Genomic DNA, 16,305 nt, shown 5'->3' on the forward strand with positions numbered 1-16,305 from the left:
ATCTGTGCTCTCTGACCTCGAAGGGAAGCCTCACAAGCCCTCCCACCAGTGCAGAATAGAATGGACAGAAACCACAGAGATATTATCACATGGTGGGTGACTGCTATGAGCAGGGGTCATGTGCAAGGAATTATGAAGTCTTCCTAGCCTTTATAAAACACACAATGAAAGCTGTAAGCCTAGATCAAGCAGGTTTTGAAGCTATTTAACACACATCCCAGCCATATGTCCCTTGTTACTTTCTGTTTCTCCTGGTCACGTGCTCATGGCCCGTCTCCTCTCATGGCTGCTTCCTCCTCTTTGCATGTCCTTTCTTCTTCTTCTATCTGTGTCTACCTGCAACCCCCAGTCAGGTAACTGAAGACCCACCTACCTCTATCTACTACCTAGTCACACAGGCTTTAGCCTTTTCTTGACCAATTAACTTGGAGGGCAGGGTTACATAGCATCAATTAGTGTATGTGAGGATCTCCATGTTGGGGGGCAACCAGATCTTGGGGGCCAGTATTTAGTATTTGAATACATAGCGATACAAGACCAACCCCCTACAGGGCCAGGGATTTCCCTTCACACTCTTCTTGCCCTTGCAGACTGCTGAATATCGTTCGAAAGTGTGCAGGTGTGCCTGCCATTTAATCTGCGAACAGATTCTGTTGTTTGCTATGTGGTAAGAAGCACACATACTTCTTTAGCATAAAGAACCTTTTAAGAACCATTTCGATATCCATCCATGTTTCAATGATTCTGACTTATTTTATAGACCTTGTCTACTTGAGTGTGGGTGTCTGACACTTACACAGTTGGGCCTGTTTGCACACATATGCAATCACTGCATAATAAAAGGCCTCAGCAGGTGATCAAGAATTTAAGCCCAACCTGGTCTACACAATAAGCTATCTCTGGAGAAAAACAGGCATCAAGGATGCAGCCCAGAGATACAGCCTTTGTCTCACATGTCCTAGGGACTGGGTTTGATATGAGGAGCATAAGAAAGGCACAATCAAGCCTGTTATTCTGAGAAGAGAGTACCAGGCCTCCCCAGATTCAGAAGAACCAACGATGTCTCCGAGAGTTGTGCTGAAGGTAGGGGAGCCCCAGGCTGAGAGGCTACTCTGAAATCTGGCTTTCTGGACATACCAGGTCAGGCAGTATTTTCCTTTAAACCTACCAGCAGGGCTCTTTGGGAAAGAAACCAAAATGATGCTTCAGTGTTAGAGATTTGGGGAGGGAGCCAGAGGAGAACTTGTGACCTTTAGTATCCAGTGGTAGACCGTCCTGGGCATACACAAACTCTCTCCCACTAGCCACCAGGCAAAGTCCAAATAACAATGACTTCCCTCACCCCTGCCTGCAAAGGGCCAAGAAGAGCCCACAGTCTTTGGCTGTGGTTGTAGTTTCCTTCCTTGTTAGTCACGTGGGGGCTTAGCTGTCATCCCTGGAGCCTGGGGTCAGACAGCTCACTTGCTTCATCTCAAGGAGCCAGGACAGAACACCGCTATGAGCTCTTGGTTCCCATTACTGAGAGCCCTCTTCTTCCTCTTAGGTAAGAGAAGGCAGATAGTGGAAATGGGGTGGGTGTTACCCTTTGCCAGCCTGGGAGCTCAGTGAGCTTAAACTGTAGGTGAGACACCCATGGGCTTCCTTCTGAATTGTGACACCTCCCTCGGGATAGACAGCCTTGCTGACTTGGGTGGGATAGTGGGCAATATCCCTGTGTCAGTTCAGATGCTGCTACAAACACATGCTGGGCCGAGGGAGGAGAAGAGGAGGGTGGTACAGAGGAAGAGCTTCAGGCTTGGGTCAAGAGCAGTCTGCTTCAACGCTGGCATCATTCCTCACAAACTGGAACATGCTCTGACACCCTGAGTTTCAGTTTCTCAACTAAGGAAGTGGAAGATAGTGTTCACTTTATAGTCTTGAGAGAGAACTGAGTTAAACTTAACCGATCCAAGTCAAGATAACTGCCTAGAGGAGACAGGCTGGTGGTGTTGCCCCATTCCTGGTGATGACTGTGTGCCGAGTGGAATGGGCAGAGGAACAGCCAGTAGAGTAGACCCACAAGCATCTTTGTTTTTTAAAATAATTTGTTTTTGGCCAAGCGTTGAAAGGTAGAAGGAAGGAGAGATGTGGGAGTGCGGTGGCAAGGACTGGAAAGAAATTAAAAAGGCAGAGAGAGAAGCATAGAGAGGAAGGAGCGTGGCAAACTGGAGAGAAGCTCCGCAAGGTTGTTAGAAAAACGCAGAGACACTGACAGCAGCAGTGGGGATGAGGGCTACTTCGCCAAGTCCCCTTGGGTGTCAACTGTTGCTTCTTTGGAAGGCAGCAGCCATATGCTTTAATATGCCTTTCCCAGAAACCTGGACAAAACCGAAAGGCGAGCAGTCTGCCTCCTGATGGTTTCTTGTGTCTCGAGGTGTGGCCTGAATCCTGTACACAGACAAGATTCCTGCAGCAGGTCTCCAGGAGTGCCTGTACCACGCAGGGGCAGCACAGACCTGGGTCTTTAGTCCTGGCATGTCAAGACAGGCCCATCTCTTCCACACAGGGATGACGGTCCCTGAGAGCAACAATGAGGAGGTCATGGGGACCAGCAAGCAGTGATTAAAGGTGCTCAGCACAGCCAAACTCAGTGTTGTTGCCAGGCAAATGGCCAGAAGCCAGCAGAGTCCCTAACCTCAATTTCTGCTTTGGGCGGACAGGAAGAAAGACCACTCCATCCTAGGGAATCTGGGGAAGGGGTCAAATTTAAAAACAAAGAATAAAGTAAAATGATATAAACAGGCAATTCATTGAAAAATTGCAGACAGTAAGCCTTAAGATGCGCGGTCTAACAAACCTAAGGAGAAGTAATAGCATGTGGCATACTTTGGTGCTTCTGAGGTGCAAAGTACTGGCTAAAGTTTATCTTGGCTCAGTCAGTCCGCATAATTTCACGGAAAGACGTCCCAGTACTGTGATCTCTGGGTTCCGTTCTAAGCTCTGGGGCCCAGGCATTCTGCTCGTAAATGGTTTCCCATAAAGGCAGAGCATAGCGGGGACCGTGCTTGAGGCTAGTTCTAGACTTCCAGCATGTTACTCCTTGCTCGGCTCTTTGCAAGCACAGAGAAATAAAGCAGTTACCTTCTCTGTGCCAGTTTCCTCGTCTGTCGGTTGAGGCTAATGATCAGTCCTACTTCCTTTCCATGGTGGTTGAGAGAACTAAACCCGGTAGTTACCATGCTCTGTTCTCTTAGCACCATGTCTGACTTGTGGTGTAGACTCAGGACCAGGCGTTAGGGGCACTTACTGATTCTGCTTCACAGAGGCTACTGGGAGGGGAGAGGAAACTGTTCACAACTTTTGACCCAGAAATTCCATGTCAAAGAATTTACTCTAAAGAAATAATGAGGGTAAAAGCTTCCCAAAGCCTTTAACAGGATGTTACTCAGCACAGGAGGAATTTCAATTAAGGGATTTCTTAGATCAGATTGGTCGGTGGCCGTGTCTGTGGGGAATTGTCTTGGTTGTTAATTGGGGTGTGTGTGTGTGTGTGTGTATGTGTGTGTGTGTGTGTGTGTGTTGGGGCTCAGCTAACTGTGGGTGGTGGGACCCTTGAGCAGGCAGTCTGAGTTGTGCCAGAAAGCTGACCTAGCATGAGGTAGAAGCTGGCCAATAAGCAACTTGATAAAAAGTTAATGTGGGACATGATGCTCATCATGGCAACAGAGAAGTAAACTAAAACATTGTCTAAGAAACATTTTAAAAACTCAACTTTAAATGGATTGCGTCATTCAAAAGTAGAATGTGTCTGTGAGTGCATCTTAATGAAAGGGTCTAGTTTTCTTTTTCTGTATGTAATATAAATATTCCTAACAGTTGCTTTAGTCTTTCATTTAGAACCTTTCGGCCATGTTGCATCCATTCAGCCCCATTTAACAGACATGTGAGCTGCCTGTTCTGAGCCACGGTTCTGGATCTGACCATATTTGATTATCATCATGCTGATTTGATACAATAGCTTATGGATCAGTGTCACTTCTCAGGAAGGCTGTATGTACACTTTGCTTGTTGCTTATTGCTGTCCCAACTCTGTGTCCCTTCCTCTCTTGCTGAAGCTTTTCTTCAAAAGCATGGTGAAGCCAACTTCCTGAGAGCTAACATCTCAGAACCATCCTATGGGCCCCATTCACCTCTCAAAACCATCCCAAAATGGGGATGTTCTTGTAATCATGCCAATTTGGACAGATGAGGAGAAGGAAGCATAGAGCATGGAAAGGGCTTCTTAGAGGTCAGAGGTCAGGTAAGTGGCATTGCTCAGATTCCAAATGGGGCATTTCAATGTCTTAAAGCTGTGCATTCAAAGCTGACAGCAAGGAGCCTCTTGGCCGAGAATTAAAAAGGAGAATTAAAACCATGAAAACACTTTCAGTGGTTTTCAGACTGCTTTGTTCAAATTTCCATTTCAAATTTAAAGAAAAGAGCAAACAGTAAGGAGTATGCATAGACTCCAAAGGGTTGATTTTGAGAGCAGTTCACCCCTTTTCTTAATCTTTATTTCTTTCTATGTGTCTTATTGTATAAGCCATTTGCAGCCAGACTATATAACACCAAGGGTCCTCTAGCCGCTAAATGTATCGGTGTGTATTTCTCAAGACTAGAGACAGGCTCAGCAGTGTGGATGGATCAGGAGGGACATCACACGACATGAAGACTGCTGGACACAGAGACCTGATACCACATGAGATCACACCCGAAGGACTCTGAAAGAGTCATCAGGAAAAGCAGGGCAGTGGGCAGTGGGGTTAGGGAGGAGCTGGAGAATAGGCTCTGCACATGTCCGTGACTGCACTCTGCAGCAATCTTATACTGCAGTATAATACTATACTTCTGTATACTCTGAAGTATCTTAGGATAGTTAGGAGAGTGGTGAGTTTCCAGTACAGGAACATGAGAAGTATGCGAGGGTCTGAAGCTGCCAGTTTACCCCATTGAACACCACTCGTTGTACATATCTGTAGAATTGTTATGTTGTACATACACACATAACAAGTCAATTGAAAGTGAAGACTAAATACATCCTCTTCCGTGACTATAGTACAGTCACCAGCCTTCAGGACAATAACACTAATAAAATACTTTCCTATCACCTGCGAATCACATTCCAATATTTCCCACAGTAGTTGTTAGCACCTTGATGTAGGGTAGTTGCCGCCTGAGGTGACCATCCCATTGTAGCCTTCTGTAGGCTGGGACATGCATGGCCTAGGTTACTCAGCCCAGAGGCGTTTTTAAAGTACGTAGCTTCCTGGCAAGCCCTACCATGTCACAACAATCCTCATTTTGGGGTTTCCTGATACTCCCTAACAATTACACTCAAGTGACCCAAAAGCAACACGGCTGACACTGTCATCACTTTCATTGATAGAGGCGCAGAGCCTGTGGGTAATGCTGTTGACATTATGATGAAACTCAAAACTAGGCCTTGGACTGTGGTCATCAAAACCTCTGCATAAATACCAGATGAACAATATTTTTAAGTCGTGCTACAATACTGATTTGAGGATAAACTTTGGTCAGACCTCGTACAATTCCTCAGAATTTTATTAGTTGGCCCATCTCTTCTGAAAGCTCTGCTTCAGAAACGCTCCCAAGGACTGGAATTCCAGCAGACATGTCAGTGATCCCTCTTTGTGTTAATCCAGCATCTGCTGGATTCTATGTAATATTACAATCATGAGAATAAAAGGAATACAATATCACTTTAATTACCTTCCAGGCCCTAAAACATCCTTCACTGAAGGAGCCAGAGTTACTGAAAGAGAGAGGCTTTTTTTTTCCTGCCTTAATTTATAATGAAAAGATGGCAGAGGCTGGGGTAAAGAGAATTAAATTCGTTTTTATCTTCCAAAGTCAAAGTCACCACTTTCTTCCTTGGCTCTTAGTCCCTGAGATCTTTGGATGAATCTTCCCTGACAGCTTTTCCCCTGTTCCAGTTTCTTGCCAAGATAATGCTTTAGATTATGCGGTGAGGAGATGTGTGTGAGAAACAATTGGTGTGTTCATTCTCTTTCGCTGCCTGCCAGGTCATCAGGAGACACAAGGACACCATCCCATCCACCAGGGCCTCTTAGCCCCTATATGTGTGTATATATATATATATATATATATATATATATATATATATATATGCCTCTGAGTGTATCTACATGTGTGTATGTCACACGTGTGTTTGTGCCTGCAGAGACCAGAAGGTAGCTTCAGATCCCTTGGGGCTGGAGTTACAGGAAGTTGTAAGCCACAAGACATATGTCCCTGGGACCAAATCAGACTCTCCTAGAAGTACAGCAAGGGATCTTAACCACTGGCCATCTTTCCAGCCTGAATGTATTTAATGTCAGTGAAGTTTTATGTACTGGGTTTACTTTTTTTGACAGACTTTTCTTTTAATATGAGGCATGAGAAGTTTTCACCAACCCTTAAGTCTTTAAGATTTTTCTCAAAACTCTTGTGCAGTTTCATGCTCTGTATTTAAATCTGTGATCTGTTTTGTGTATGTGGGTATTTTGTATGTGCGTGTTCATATGTGTGTGTATGCATGCATGTGCAGGTGTACAAGTTATATGCATGAATATATAGAGGCCACTGCCAACATCGGAGGTTTCTTGAATTACTTCTCACCCTAGTTTTTGGCATAGGGTCTCTTACAGACCCTGAAACTCACCAATTTAGCTAGACTAGCCGGTCAGGGAGCTCCAGGCATCCTCCTGCCTCTACTTCCTCGGCTCTAGGATTACAGGTATCATAATTGTGCCCAGCTTTTAATGTGCATGCTGGGGTTTTCTTGATGCTGTGACCTAATGCCCACACAAAGCAACTTATGAGAGAAAGGATTTATTTTGGTTTGTGATTTGCTAAGATAGTGTCTGTCATGGAAGGTAAGACATCTCAGAATTCATGGTGGTGGGACCAGGCTGACCAAGCAGCTGATTCTCCTCTTCCCCCTCCTCCCCCTCCTCCTTCCCATCCCCCCTTCTCCTCCCCCTCCTCCTCCTCTTCCTTCTATCTGGGCTCCCAATCCACAGATGGACCTCCCACTTCAGGGTAGATCTATCATCTTCTTTTAGCCTTCTCTGGAATCCAGTTCCTAGTTATTCCCAGCATCTTGACGTCCCTGGGGAACCTGCCTTCTCTCTAACTTTCAGGTTCTACTAGCATTGGTTTTAAAATATGGTATATAGAGAATTTAGCTATTTTTTAATACAAGGACCAGTAAACACATCCCATTTCCCCAGCCTCAGAAGAGTAAGGACCAGTAAGCACATCCTTGGAGGATGGCTGATCGAGAGTAATGCTTTCCTGTAGGAGGTTGATGTTACCAAATATCTGTCAGATAACCATCCTTGATCTCAGAGGATCCTGGAGGGGAGAAAATGCCCCACAGGGTGAGAAATGACTGAGTGGCATAAGCAAGCTGAACAGATCAATTAGCTTTCTCACCAGCTCTCAAATTAATCTATCTGTGCTTCTTATAATCACACATCCAGACCTCATTTGTGTCAGAACCGCTTCAACTGATCATTTTATTTTAAATTTGATTCCATTAGATACTGGCCAGTGGTTCTCAGCAAGGAAAATTGAGTTTTCCCATGCCTATGGGTCTGCCTAGAGTCCAGCTATGTCCACCCCAAGACTGGGTAGAACTGGGCAGAGCAAGTAGGGCCAAAGATAGCCTCTGAAGGTTCAGTTGAGCTCTTCATTTATGCTTTCCCGTGGGAAATAATGTGTGAGCCAAGGATGAGTGTCTAGCTGAGCAGTAACTTCTGTTGCAGCTGATGGTCAGTCTAGTTCTAGCTCCATTGGAAGATAATATTGGGCAGTACAGGATAGTGTCATGTGGCAGCAGCTAGGGAGCTAAATAGACCTAGGAAGGGCTCTGAAGAAACTTAGTGACGAGTTCTGAGTTGCCCTAGGGCATTGAACAACAGGGATTTCTGTGACACTGACAAACCCTGACCACTGAGCCATGGCCCCTGAAGACAACTGAGGTCAACTCTTAGTGATGATCCATTCCCCAAGCTGGTGTGAGACATTTAGAGCCAGGCTGACCCAGGTTCAAAGATCATTCATTTTGTAGGCATGTGAGCATGAACTGTTTGTGTCACTTCTTGGGGTTATAGTCAACCAGGGAGGGCTCTGTTCCAGTCTGCCAGCTCCTGTGGACAAACATACATATGTGCTCGCACATGTACACACACACCACATGAACAACGCAAAGGCAATTTCTCTTCTTGATCTTGCCAGGACAGTTCAATAATTAGGTGAGCACTCAGTTGTAGGGAAGGGCATGTGTGAGCTTAGGATTCTCCAGATAAAAGCAAAGGCATGTGTTAAGACAGGATACCTCAGCATAGTGGTTACCCTGAAGAGAGGGAGAGAAAGAAGAAAGAGGGAGAGAATGCTTTAATTTTTCAGGTACCAGAAAACCAGATATCCAGAGAAGAGGCCTCTTTTCTCCAAATTATGGAGATAGGACATGATTTGGCACCAGTCATAAATCTAGGGGAAAGCCAAAGCGTGGGTAAGAGACTGTGAAAGATCTGCTGGCAGTAAGTCCCATCTCCAGTCCTGAGAGTCTGGGGACTTCAAGCAACTAGGACCAAGCCTGGCTTCTTCCTTCTCTGACCACAATGGAAGTATTTATAAGAGCAATTCTCTCTTCAGAAGGGGACAGTGGACTTCTGAGTCAAGGGGTAGGGTGAGGTAGGCACAGTTTGACTTATAGCTTAAATATTTAAATATGTGACACACCCTGGGCTCTGCAAATGTCAGGAGCTGCCTATTAAAAGATAGCCAGAGGAAGATGCCCAGTGCATAGAAGGGCTCACTCAACAGCCTCGTTTGGTAAACAGAGGCAGGTGGCTAGCTGGCACCCTCACCCTGCTTGCTGCTGCTTTCTCTGCAATGTCATGGCCCCTTTGCTTGGGCCAGACCAGCTGTCATCCCACAGCTCTGTTGTCTGGGCATGTGCTTCCCTCAGCAGGTCCCTCAGGATGCTAAGCAAAGCTTCCCAAGGCTGAAGAGCACAGTATGAATATTGCATGAATAATAATAACCTCACCACTTAGCGGTTATACAGCGCTTCCCTCTTTCCTGATACTTTACCATCATTAATTAGTTATTCTGCACTGAGCCTGCCTCCCTGCTCACTTCCAAGACAGCCCCACAAAGGCAGCTCTGGGTTGAGCTTCACTCTAGACAGCAGGCCTGATCTGAGCTGAAGCTCCTAGACATGGGTTGCAGACACTTCTCCTTTTAGAGACTGGTCACCTTTGCTCTTGCTGGGAAGGCTGTCTTTCCTGGTCTGAACACTCCTTTGAGAGCCCCCACGTCTCCCACCAGGAAAGCAGATGTTTACAAGTGCAAAGACAGCTGTTGCCTGCCTCTCACTCTGGGCATGCACATCCAAGGAACACACACAACCACAGTCGGCCAGTGACACTGAACTCAGCGCACCACCAGACTCAGCTCAAAGTCACTGATGGAGTGAGTGTGGCATAATGGGAAGTCCTGGTTCACAGTGTCCTCCAGGTACCTTTCTATTCCTGTGGCTTGCCCCTTGCCCTCTACTACCTAGGTCACAGGGACGCTTTCAGGCACTCACTAATGGGCTTGGAGAGGTAACAAACTTTCTCTAGTGAGAGTGGGCCTGGTGGAGCCAGAATTACTTGAAGGACATTGCTTACCTTGCTAGCATCCACTAGGCATCCTCATCCTTCAGTACCTATCTCCCCAACGCTTGCAGCCACTTTTGTGTCAGATGTGGTTTGATAACTTGTCTTTACTTCCTGGTAAAAAGGAACCCAGATTCCCCACCCCCAGCCAGAACTCCCCATTTTTGCAAACATTCTCATGCATGGGCCACCCCTTCAGACTCAAGGTAGCTCCAACCTCCAGCCCCTCCATTAGTCTGAGAAGGTATCGATTGCTTTGGCTTCTGGAAGCTGAGCGTTTGGATCCCAGTGTGTGAATCTTTAAGAATTAATTAGCAGAGATTGCTCTGGAAAACAATGTGGGCCTGAGTTTTGATGCTGTCAGGTCACCCACTCTTATCATTTCCTCTTAATTAAGGTGCTATTTCTAGAAAGTAGAGGCACTTGCTCATGTTTCATGGCCTCCCTGGCTTCCTCATCAGTCTGATGGTCTTCTATGGCTTCCTGCTTCTTACTCCTGTCCAGGGCAGCTGTGTCCTAGCTAGACAAAACATGAATAAGACCATGCCTTCTAGCCCCGAGGACTACTTTCAGCACCTTGACAATAAGGACTGTCAAGGGGACCTATGTGAGTGTCTCCATACTTGTTTGAGGACACTTATGACCGCCTCTGTGTCAGTGCTCTGCCAGCATGACCCCATTGAGCTACCTCTTTAGTTCTTGTATTCTCAGCCCCTTTTCAAGCCCTTTTGGACTTTGTACCTACCTCCTGCTCTGTTCTCCTCACTTCTCCCATCCTTCTACACTGGCTCTCATTAGTCATCCTGTCTTTAACTAAATTGTAAACTTGTAGAAGTTTCCCAATACTCCAGGCAGGGTTGAGTATCCCCTTGGTCATCTTTGCTGGTTAAACACTGTGGCCTGAATATATGGACAGAAAGTTCCAGTATATGGCAATACCTACCTACTCAGTGCCCATCTCTCTGGGTGTCAAGTCCAAGGGCTTAGCTAGGTATATGGATTAAGAGATGGCTAAGCATCCTTAAGGGCTCTCTTCCATGGGTAACACTCCCTGGGCACCAACGGACAGCCATCATGCCCTGGCTGTCCACTCCACTTACCCTTTCTCTTCTTGGCTGTGTTTTTTTCTTGTTCTAACCCATTCAGTTCTATCTCCAACTAGGTTCTCTTAGAGAAAGACTGAGGCACGAGGAGCCATGAGAGGATGTAGGGATATCATGTTTACTGAAAATGTGGCTGCTAGGGTCAGGCTGTGATGAAAGAGAAAGAGGGTAACCTAGGAAAAACTGTCTCCGGTGGTTTGGGGCTTATGATAGGGCACCTGAGGATTCTGCAAGTCACAGAAGGTTCTAGATCTCAGTGGAAGTCACACAGACAGTGGGGATAAAAGGACCACAAAACCAAGGCCAGATAGTCTGTCCTCAGTGTTCTACTGGTACAAAGGCTGAGGCATACCACATAATGGCAGACATGTGTCATTATCGGGGTCAGCTCAAACAGCCCCATGGGGGTGCTAAAAAGACAGGCCTTCTGTCCCTGGTTTTCTTAGATGCGCACCTACTCATGAACATCCAAGAAGAGAAGGGGATACCACACTCATGTCACCCAAACAGGCAGATCTTAAAAACAGAGCAGCCCTAACTTCAAGGTCAATGAGAGAGGAAGCTGTCTCTGGTGAGCACTTCTTACACACCAGAGTCTTAAGTCCCTGTCTTCCCAGGAAAAGAGCCAGGCTCAGGATGTAACAGTGGTTTGAAGCCCAGCTGCACTGTCTCTTTGATTTTGCATGCTCAGGGTCCTTTCTGTGACTCTTTCAACTGCTGCATAGTTCCAGCTGTGTACTAGCATGGCCCAGGCTCCTGAGGACTCACGGTTCACTGTAGAAGATGGAGGTGTTCTCAGTAGGCTCAGAATCACATGTGTGATGCTATCACTCATTTGTCTCTGTGGTTGAACTCTACTTGGCTTTTTACTAACTTGATTTTATCGCTTCAGGGTTTTGAGCTACTTCTGAGTTCACACTGAGTAGCTTTGGACTGATTGCACAGCCATCTCAAGACTGCTTTCTACCCTGGCTCTCCGCATCCTGTCCCTGGGGAAAAGAACTCTCCTCATATGATTGGTACCTCTGTGCCATAGAGCAAGATACAAGGGGAGGAGGTGGTCCGGGGAGGGTTCAGAAGTGAGCCTAGACCAACAGAGGCAATAGGAGTCTTCCAGAGGACTCTGGAGGTGGCTTTTGCACTAATTCTTAGAGGTGACAAGGAACATCAGGACAAATATCATGGCTTGCTCTGTTTACATGCTCTCACTAGGTTTCTCTGCAGCTACCCTAGGTCCTCATTTCATCCTGTGTTCTCCATTCCCACCTCACTCAAACACCTGATTTTCTATGATGCTGTGTTGGGACTATCCCCTAAGTCAGTGATGAGTATGGTTCTCAAGGCCATCCTGGAGCCAGCCCTCCCCAGCAAGAATCACTTGAAGTAGTTCCCAGACGAACATCAAGATGCTACAATGGATCAAGTGGCGAACGTTTACTCTGGTACCCTTGGTCACTCTTTGACAGTTCATGATCACCTCTGAGTACCTCAGTTACTCTGCTGCAGGTTCTTTGTTTGTGTGTGTACTCTTTTAATGAAAGAGTGGGTGCTGCTCCTGACATTTGAAGCCTGTTTCCTTTAGCTGGGAATGTCGGAATTCATGAGATCTAAAGTTAGGACCTACCACCCACCCCTCAATGTTTAAGTACCAAGATGAATGTAGGCAGGCATGGGTTGACAAACATTTAGGGCAGCCACCCCTATATTTAGTTCAGATACTTATAGAATGACACATGCCGACTAGCCCACAACTGGGAATCACACACCCTGATTCTGCCCAAATAAGGTGGCAGGGAATGTTAACCCCCAGTGAGAATGGACCCAACAGGTGGACAGCACAAAGAGGCCTGGATGCCAGGGATGGGCTTTTAGCGGGTCAGATTCCAACAGAGATGGGCAAGTCCAAACTGTGCCTGGGGCTCACTCTTCTGGGCTCTCCTGAGGCAACCTTGCCCTCTTCCGCTGGAGGGGAGGCTAAGCTACTTGACAGGGCCTTTACTCTTGTCTCCTCCCCCACCCTTTCAGTTCTGGCAAGGAACATGGCTCTTCATGCATGCTAAGTAAGTGCTCTACCTCTAGTTACCCATACTTCTAGCTCAAGAGCCATAAACTTACAGGATTGGAAGCCACCCGCCCCTCAATGTTTAAGTACCAAGATGAATGTGGGCAGGCGTGGGTTGACAAACATGTGGCAGAGCAGGCCACAGGCTGGAGAGGCACAGAGAGAGGCTGCTGTGTTCATGTCCTCCTCAAATTTATCTGAAGCTTCTTTACAAAGCACAAAGCATCAGGCCCAGATGGGGTGTGGAGAGACAGTTGAGTGTCTTGATGTAAGTTCCTCTGAGAGAGAGTGCCTATGTGCGGGATGCCACCTGTTCACACTTGAAGGCTATGTGGACCCCTTCTCCAGAAAGCGCCAAGGTCTCAGTAAGTCCATCTAGAAAGCCACAGCTGAGGTTATACTCAACCTCTGCACCCAGCTCATCAGGGACTGTGATGAGAGGCACAATGCACATCTGTGCATGCACATATGTATGCACACACACATGTGTGTGCACATGCCTGCATGCTTGCAGTTAGCCAGGAACATGGGATTAGAGGTAGGAGGTAGCATCTGCCTCAGGGACAGCAGCCATGACATATCCGTCCAGGTCCAGACTGTACAGGGTCTTTTTTTTCAAATTGAATATTTTCTTTATTTACATTTCAAATATAAACTCTTACCCAGTTTCCCTTCCTCCCAGAAACACCCTATCACATCCTCCCTCCCCCTGCTTCTATGAGCCTGGTATGGCTGTCTCCTGAGAGGCCCTGCCAGAGTCTTACACATACAGAGATGGATGTTAGCAGCCAACCATTGAACTGAACAGGGCCTTAAGAGCCTGTGTTCCAGTACTTTGCTCTGCCCCAGCGTTGCAAGAAGTCCTGCAAACACGTGGGCAGAAGCTCCTGCTGGGGGTCTCACACACTCCAGTGCTGAGCAAGGCATCCTGCAGTCCCATGACTGTTGGCAGACAAGCCCTGCAAAGGCCATTCATCCTCTAGCTACTTTGCAGAGCTGTGGCGTTTGCTGAGGCTCTACAACCCAAGAGGGAGTCCCCCAGCTCTCGACCCTAGCAGGAGGCAGGTCGCCTGCTGGACGGATCCTTACTCAGGGGCTCATTAGAGAGCAGAGTTAGACCTCCCAGTGAGATAGTGAGAGCAAAGGAGCTAGGGCAAATAGGGAGGATTTTTCTCCCTGAGGAGGGGAAAGGCTGCCGCCGAGTGGCCAGAGGGCTGGCTAGCAGGAATTATTGCTCTAGTGCACAGCTCCATTCGCTGACTAGGTTTGTTTGTCTCTGTATGATAATTCCCTCAGTGGGAAGGGAGGAAATCCCCTCAACTGGAAGACTCAGAGATTAGTGGAATGCCTCAAGGCTTAGAGGGGATCTGAGCAGGGTACAGAGAAGGTGGTGTCTAAGGGACCTTGCAAAGGGCTGAGCTGACCACAAGGCATAGATCCCAGCCTTAGGGCCCAACAGAAGGATCCCAGTGTTCAGGAAAACACGAACTTGGGTAGTATTGCTGCCTAGGACAGGATCCAGGGAGGCCTGGATGGGGCTTGGGCCCCTGAGGTTAGAGCTTCCTTCCATCCTCTCTTCTCCCTCACTCAGTGGCCAGAAGCAGTGCAGCTTCTGAGGCCTGGATTTGCCTGGAATTGCCCAGTTCTTGGAAAGAGATTTAGGCCTTGTCTCCTGAGCTGCCAATCTGAAGCCTGTCATGGAGTCAGCCTGTCTCAGTCCTTTGTATAGCATTAGCTGAACACAGTGTACTGAGTGCCACTGAGGGCTGTCAGTGACAAAAGCTCTTTGCTGATTGGGCAGGCAGAGCCTCTGTCCCTTTCACCCCTAGGAGCTCAGGGCTTAGGAGGCAGCCTTCTGGGAGCTCAGTGGGAAGGGCCCAGCCACCTGTCTCTCCCATGAGAGACTCATGGAGCCGCATGAGAAGAGGCTGAGATCCAGTTAGTCATTGGCCTGAGTGATGTGGATTTATGTTCTCATTGTTGCTATTTTTATTCTCTGGAGTTTCAACCAACTGCAGTCTACCATGATCTCTAAAGCTTAACAGGAAAATTCCTGAAATAAACACTTCATACATTCTAAATAACCTTTTATAGTATACTGTCATACTCATTCTACTTTATTATTGGCTGTTCTTGTAAATATTTGTGTGTGTGTGTGTGTGTCTAGGTGTATATATGTAAGAGAGAAGGTGATATAGGGTTTGGAACTTTGTGGTTTCAGGTGTCCGTGGGGAGTCTTGGGCTGTATTTCCCACAGGTATGGTGCATGGATTCTGGGTTCCCAGCCCTGCCACCTTCTACTTGGCTCAATCTTTGGATACATTATTAAGTTCTCAATATCTCTCTTTTCTCATTCATCAAATGGTGATGATCACAGAGCCCATGCTGCAGAGTCAATGTTATATTAAGTATATGGCCATCTGGACTGTACTCCATATCTGTTTCAGAATAATTGCCAATGTTCTCCAAGGCCCACAGTCTATGTAGCCTGTCTGCGGAACCACCTGTATACTAGTTAGTGGAGGTCTCTGCCTCCAGGTTTGAAGGCCTGGCCTCAATCGTGAGGCATCCCTGCATGGTGGCCTTGCTTTAGAACCTCCATCATTCATTCATTCATTGATTCACTTGACATATTGAGACTTCCTACTTGTCAGGTACTGTGTCAAATGCTGGACACTCTTGTGCAGCCATTGGAGAGGTCACCAAGACACACTCAGTGGCTGATAGCTGAGAAGCTAATAGCGTGGCAACGGATATCCAGCAGCAACATGTAAATGTTGAGTTAATATTGACTTGGCCAGCTAAGTTGGAGAACTATAGGGCTGGTGAGGTTCCAAAAAGGGCAGCTCACCTATGTGTAGAGAGCCAGCAAGAAATGACATAGAACCAAGACCAGATAAAGGCAGGGAGGGGAGCAGAAGGGGCTAGACCAAGGGAGTAGCCCAGTGGCAGATGTCTGGGTAGACTACATAGGGTAGTAAGAGTGAGCTAGGTGCAGGCTGGAATCAGCACAGGGTCTTAGAAACTGCTCAGGAATAAGGCACTGAGCCAAACAGGATCTTGTACCTCAGCTGGGCTTTGAGGAAAGATTTAGCACCACAGCAAGGCCCCGAAACTCTCTAATAGTCAGAAACCCACTGAGTTTTTGAGGATGGCGGTCAAGGGGAAGAAGGTTTGGCCAACAATGTCCCAGCTGGAGCTCAGTCCCCTATTCTAACACGTGTTGAACTTCTTTAGTGTGTATGATGTATATGTGAGTCAATCTCCCTCTCCCTCTCTTTCTCTCTCCTCTCTCTCTCTGTGTATGTGTGTGTGCATTTGTGTATGTCCATCTATGAATGTGCCTGTGCATATTTATGTGAACACTAGAGAACATCAGGTGTACTGTTCTATCACTCTGCCTCTTTTCTTGACACTAGAGAACATCAGG

General features: G+C 47.0%; 1 protein-coding gene across 2 annotated transcripts in view; it reads left to right on the top strand.

Moving 5' to 3' along the window:
- Positions 1 to 1,414: 1,414 nt before the first annotated feature.
- Positions 1,415 to 16,305, top strand: part of Tmem273 (transmembrane protein 273) — a 28,147-nt gene continuing 13,256 nt past the window's right edge. Inside the window, exon 1 of one of the 2 annotated variants that reach the window (XM_031362174.1) lies at positions 1,415 to 1,543. In XM_031362174.1, the coding sequence (XP_031218034.1) occupies positions 1,498 to 1,543 (46 nt within the window). In that variant the 5' untranslated portion in view covers positions 1,415 to 1,497. Of the gene's footprint in view, positions 1,544 to 11,148; positions 11,385 to 16,305 lie in introns of those variants that run through there. The other variant, XM_031362173.1, reaches the window with a different exon arrangement.

The sequence above is a fragment of the Mastomys coucha genome, unplaced genomic scaffold (genome assembly GCF_008632895.1).
Source record: "Mastomys coucha isolate ucsf_1 unplaced genomic scaffold, UCSF_Mcou_1 pScaffold9, whole genome shotgun sequence".
Taxonomy (NCBI): Eukaryota; Metazoa; Chordata; class Mammalia; order Rodentia; family Muridae; genus Mastomys; species Mastomys coucha.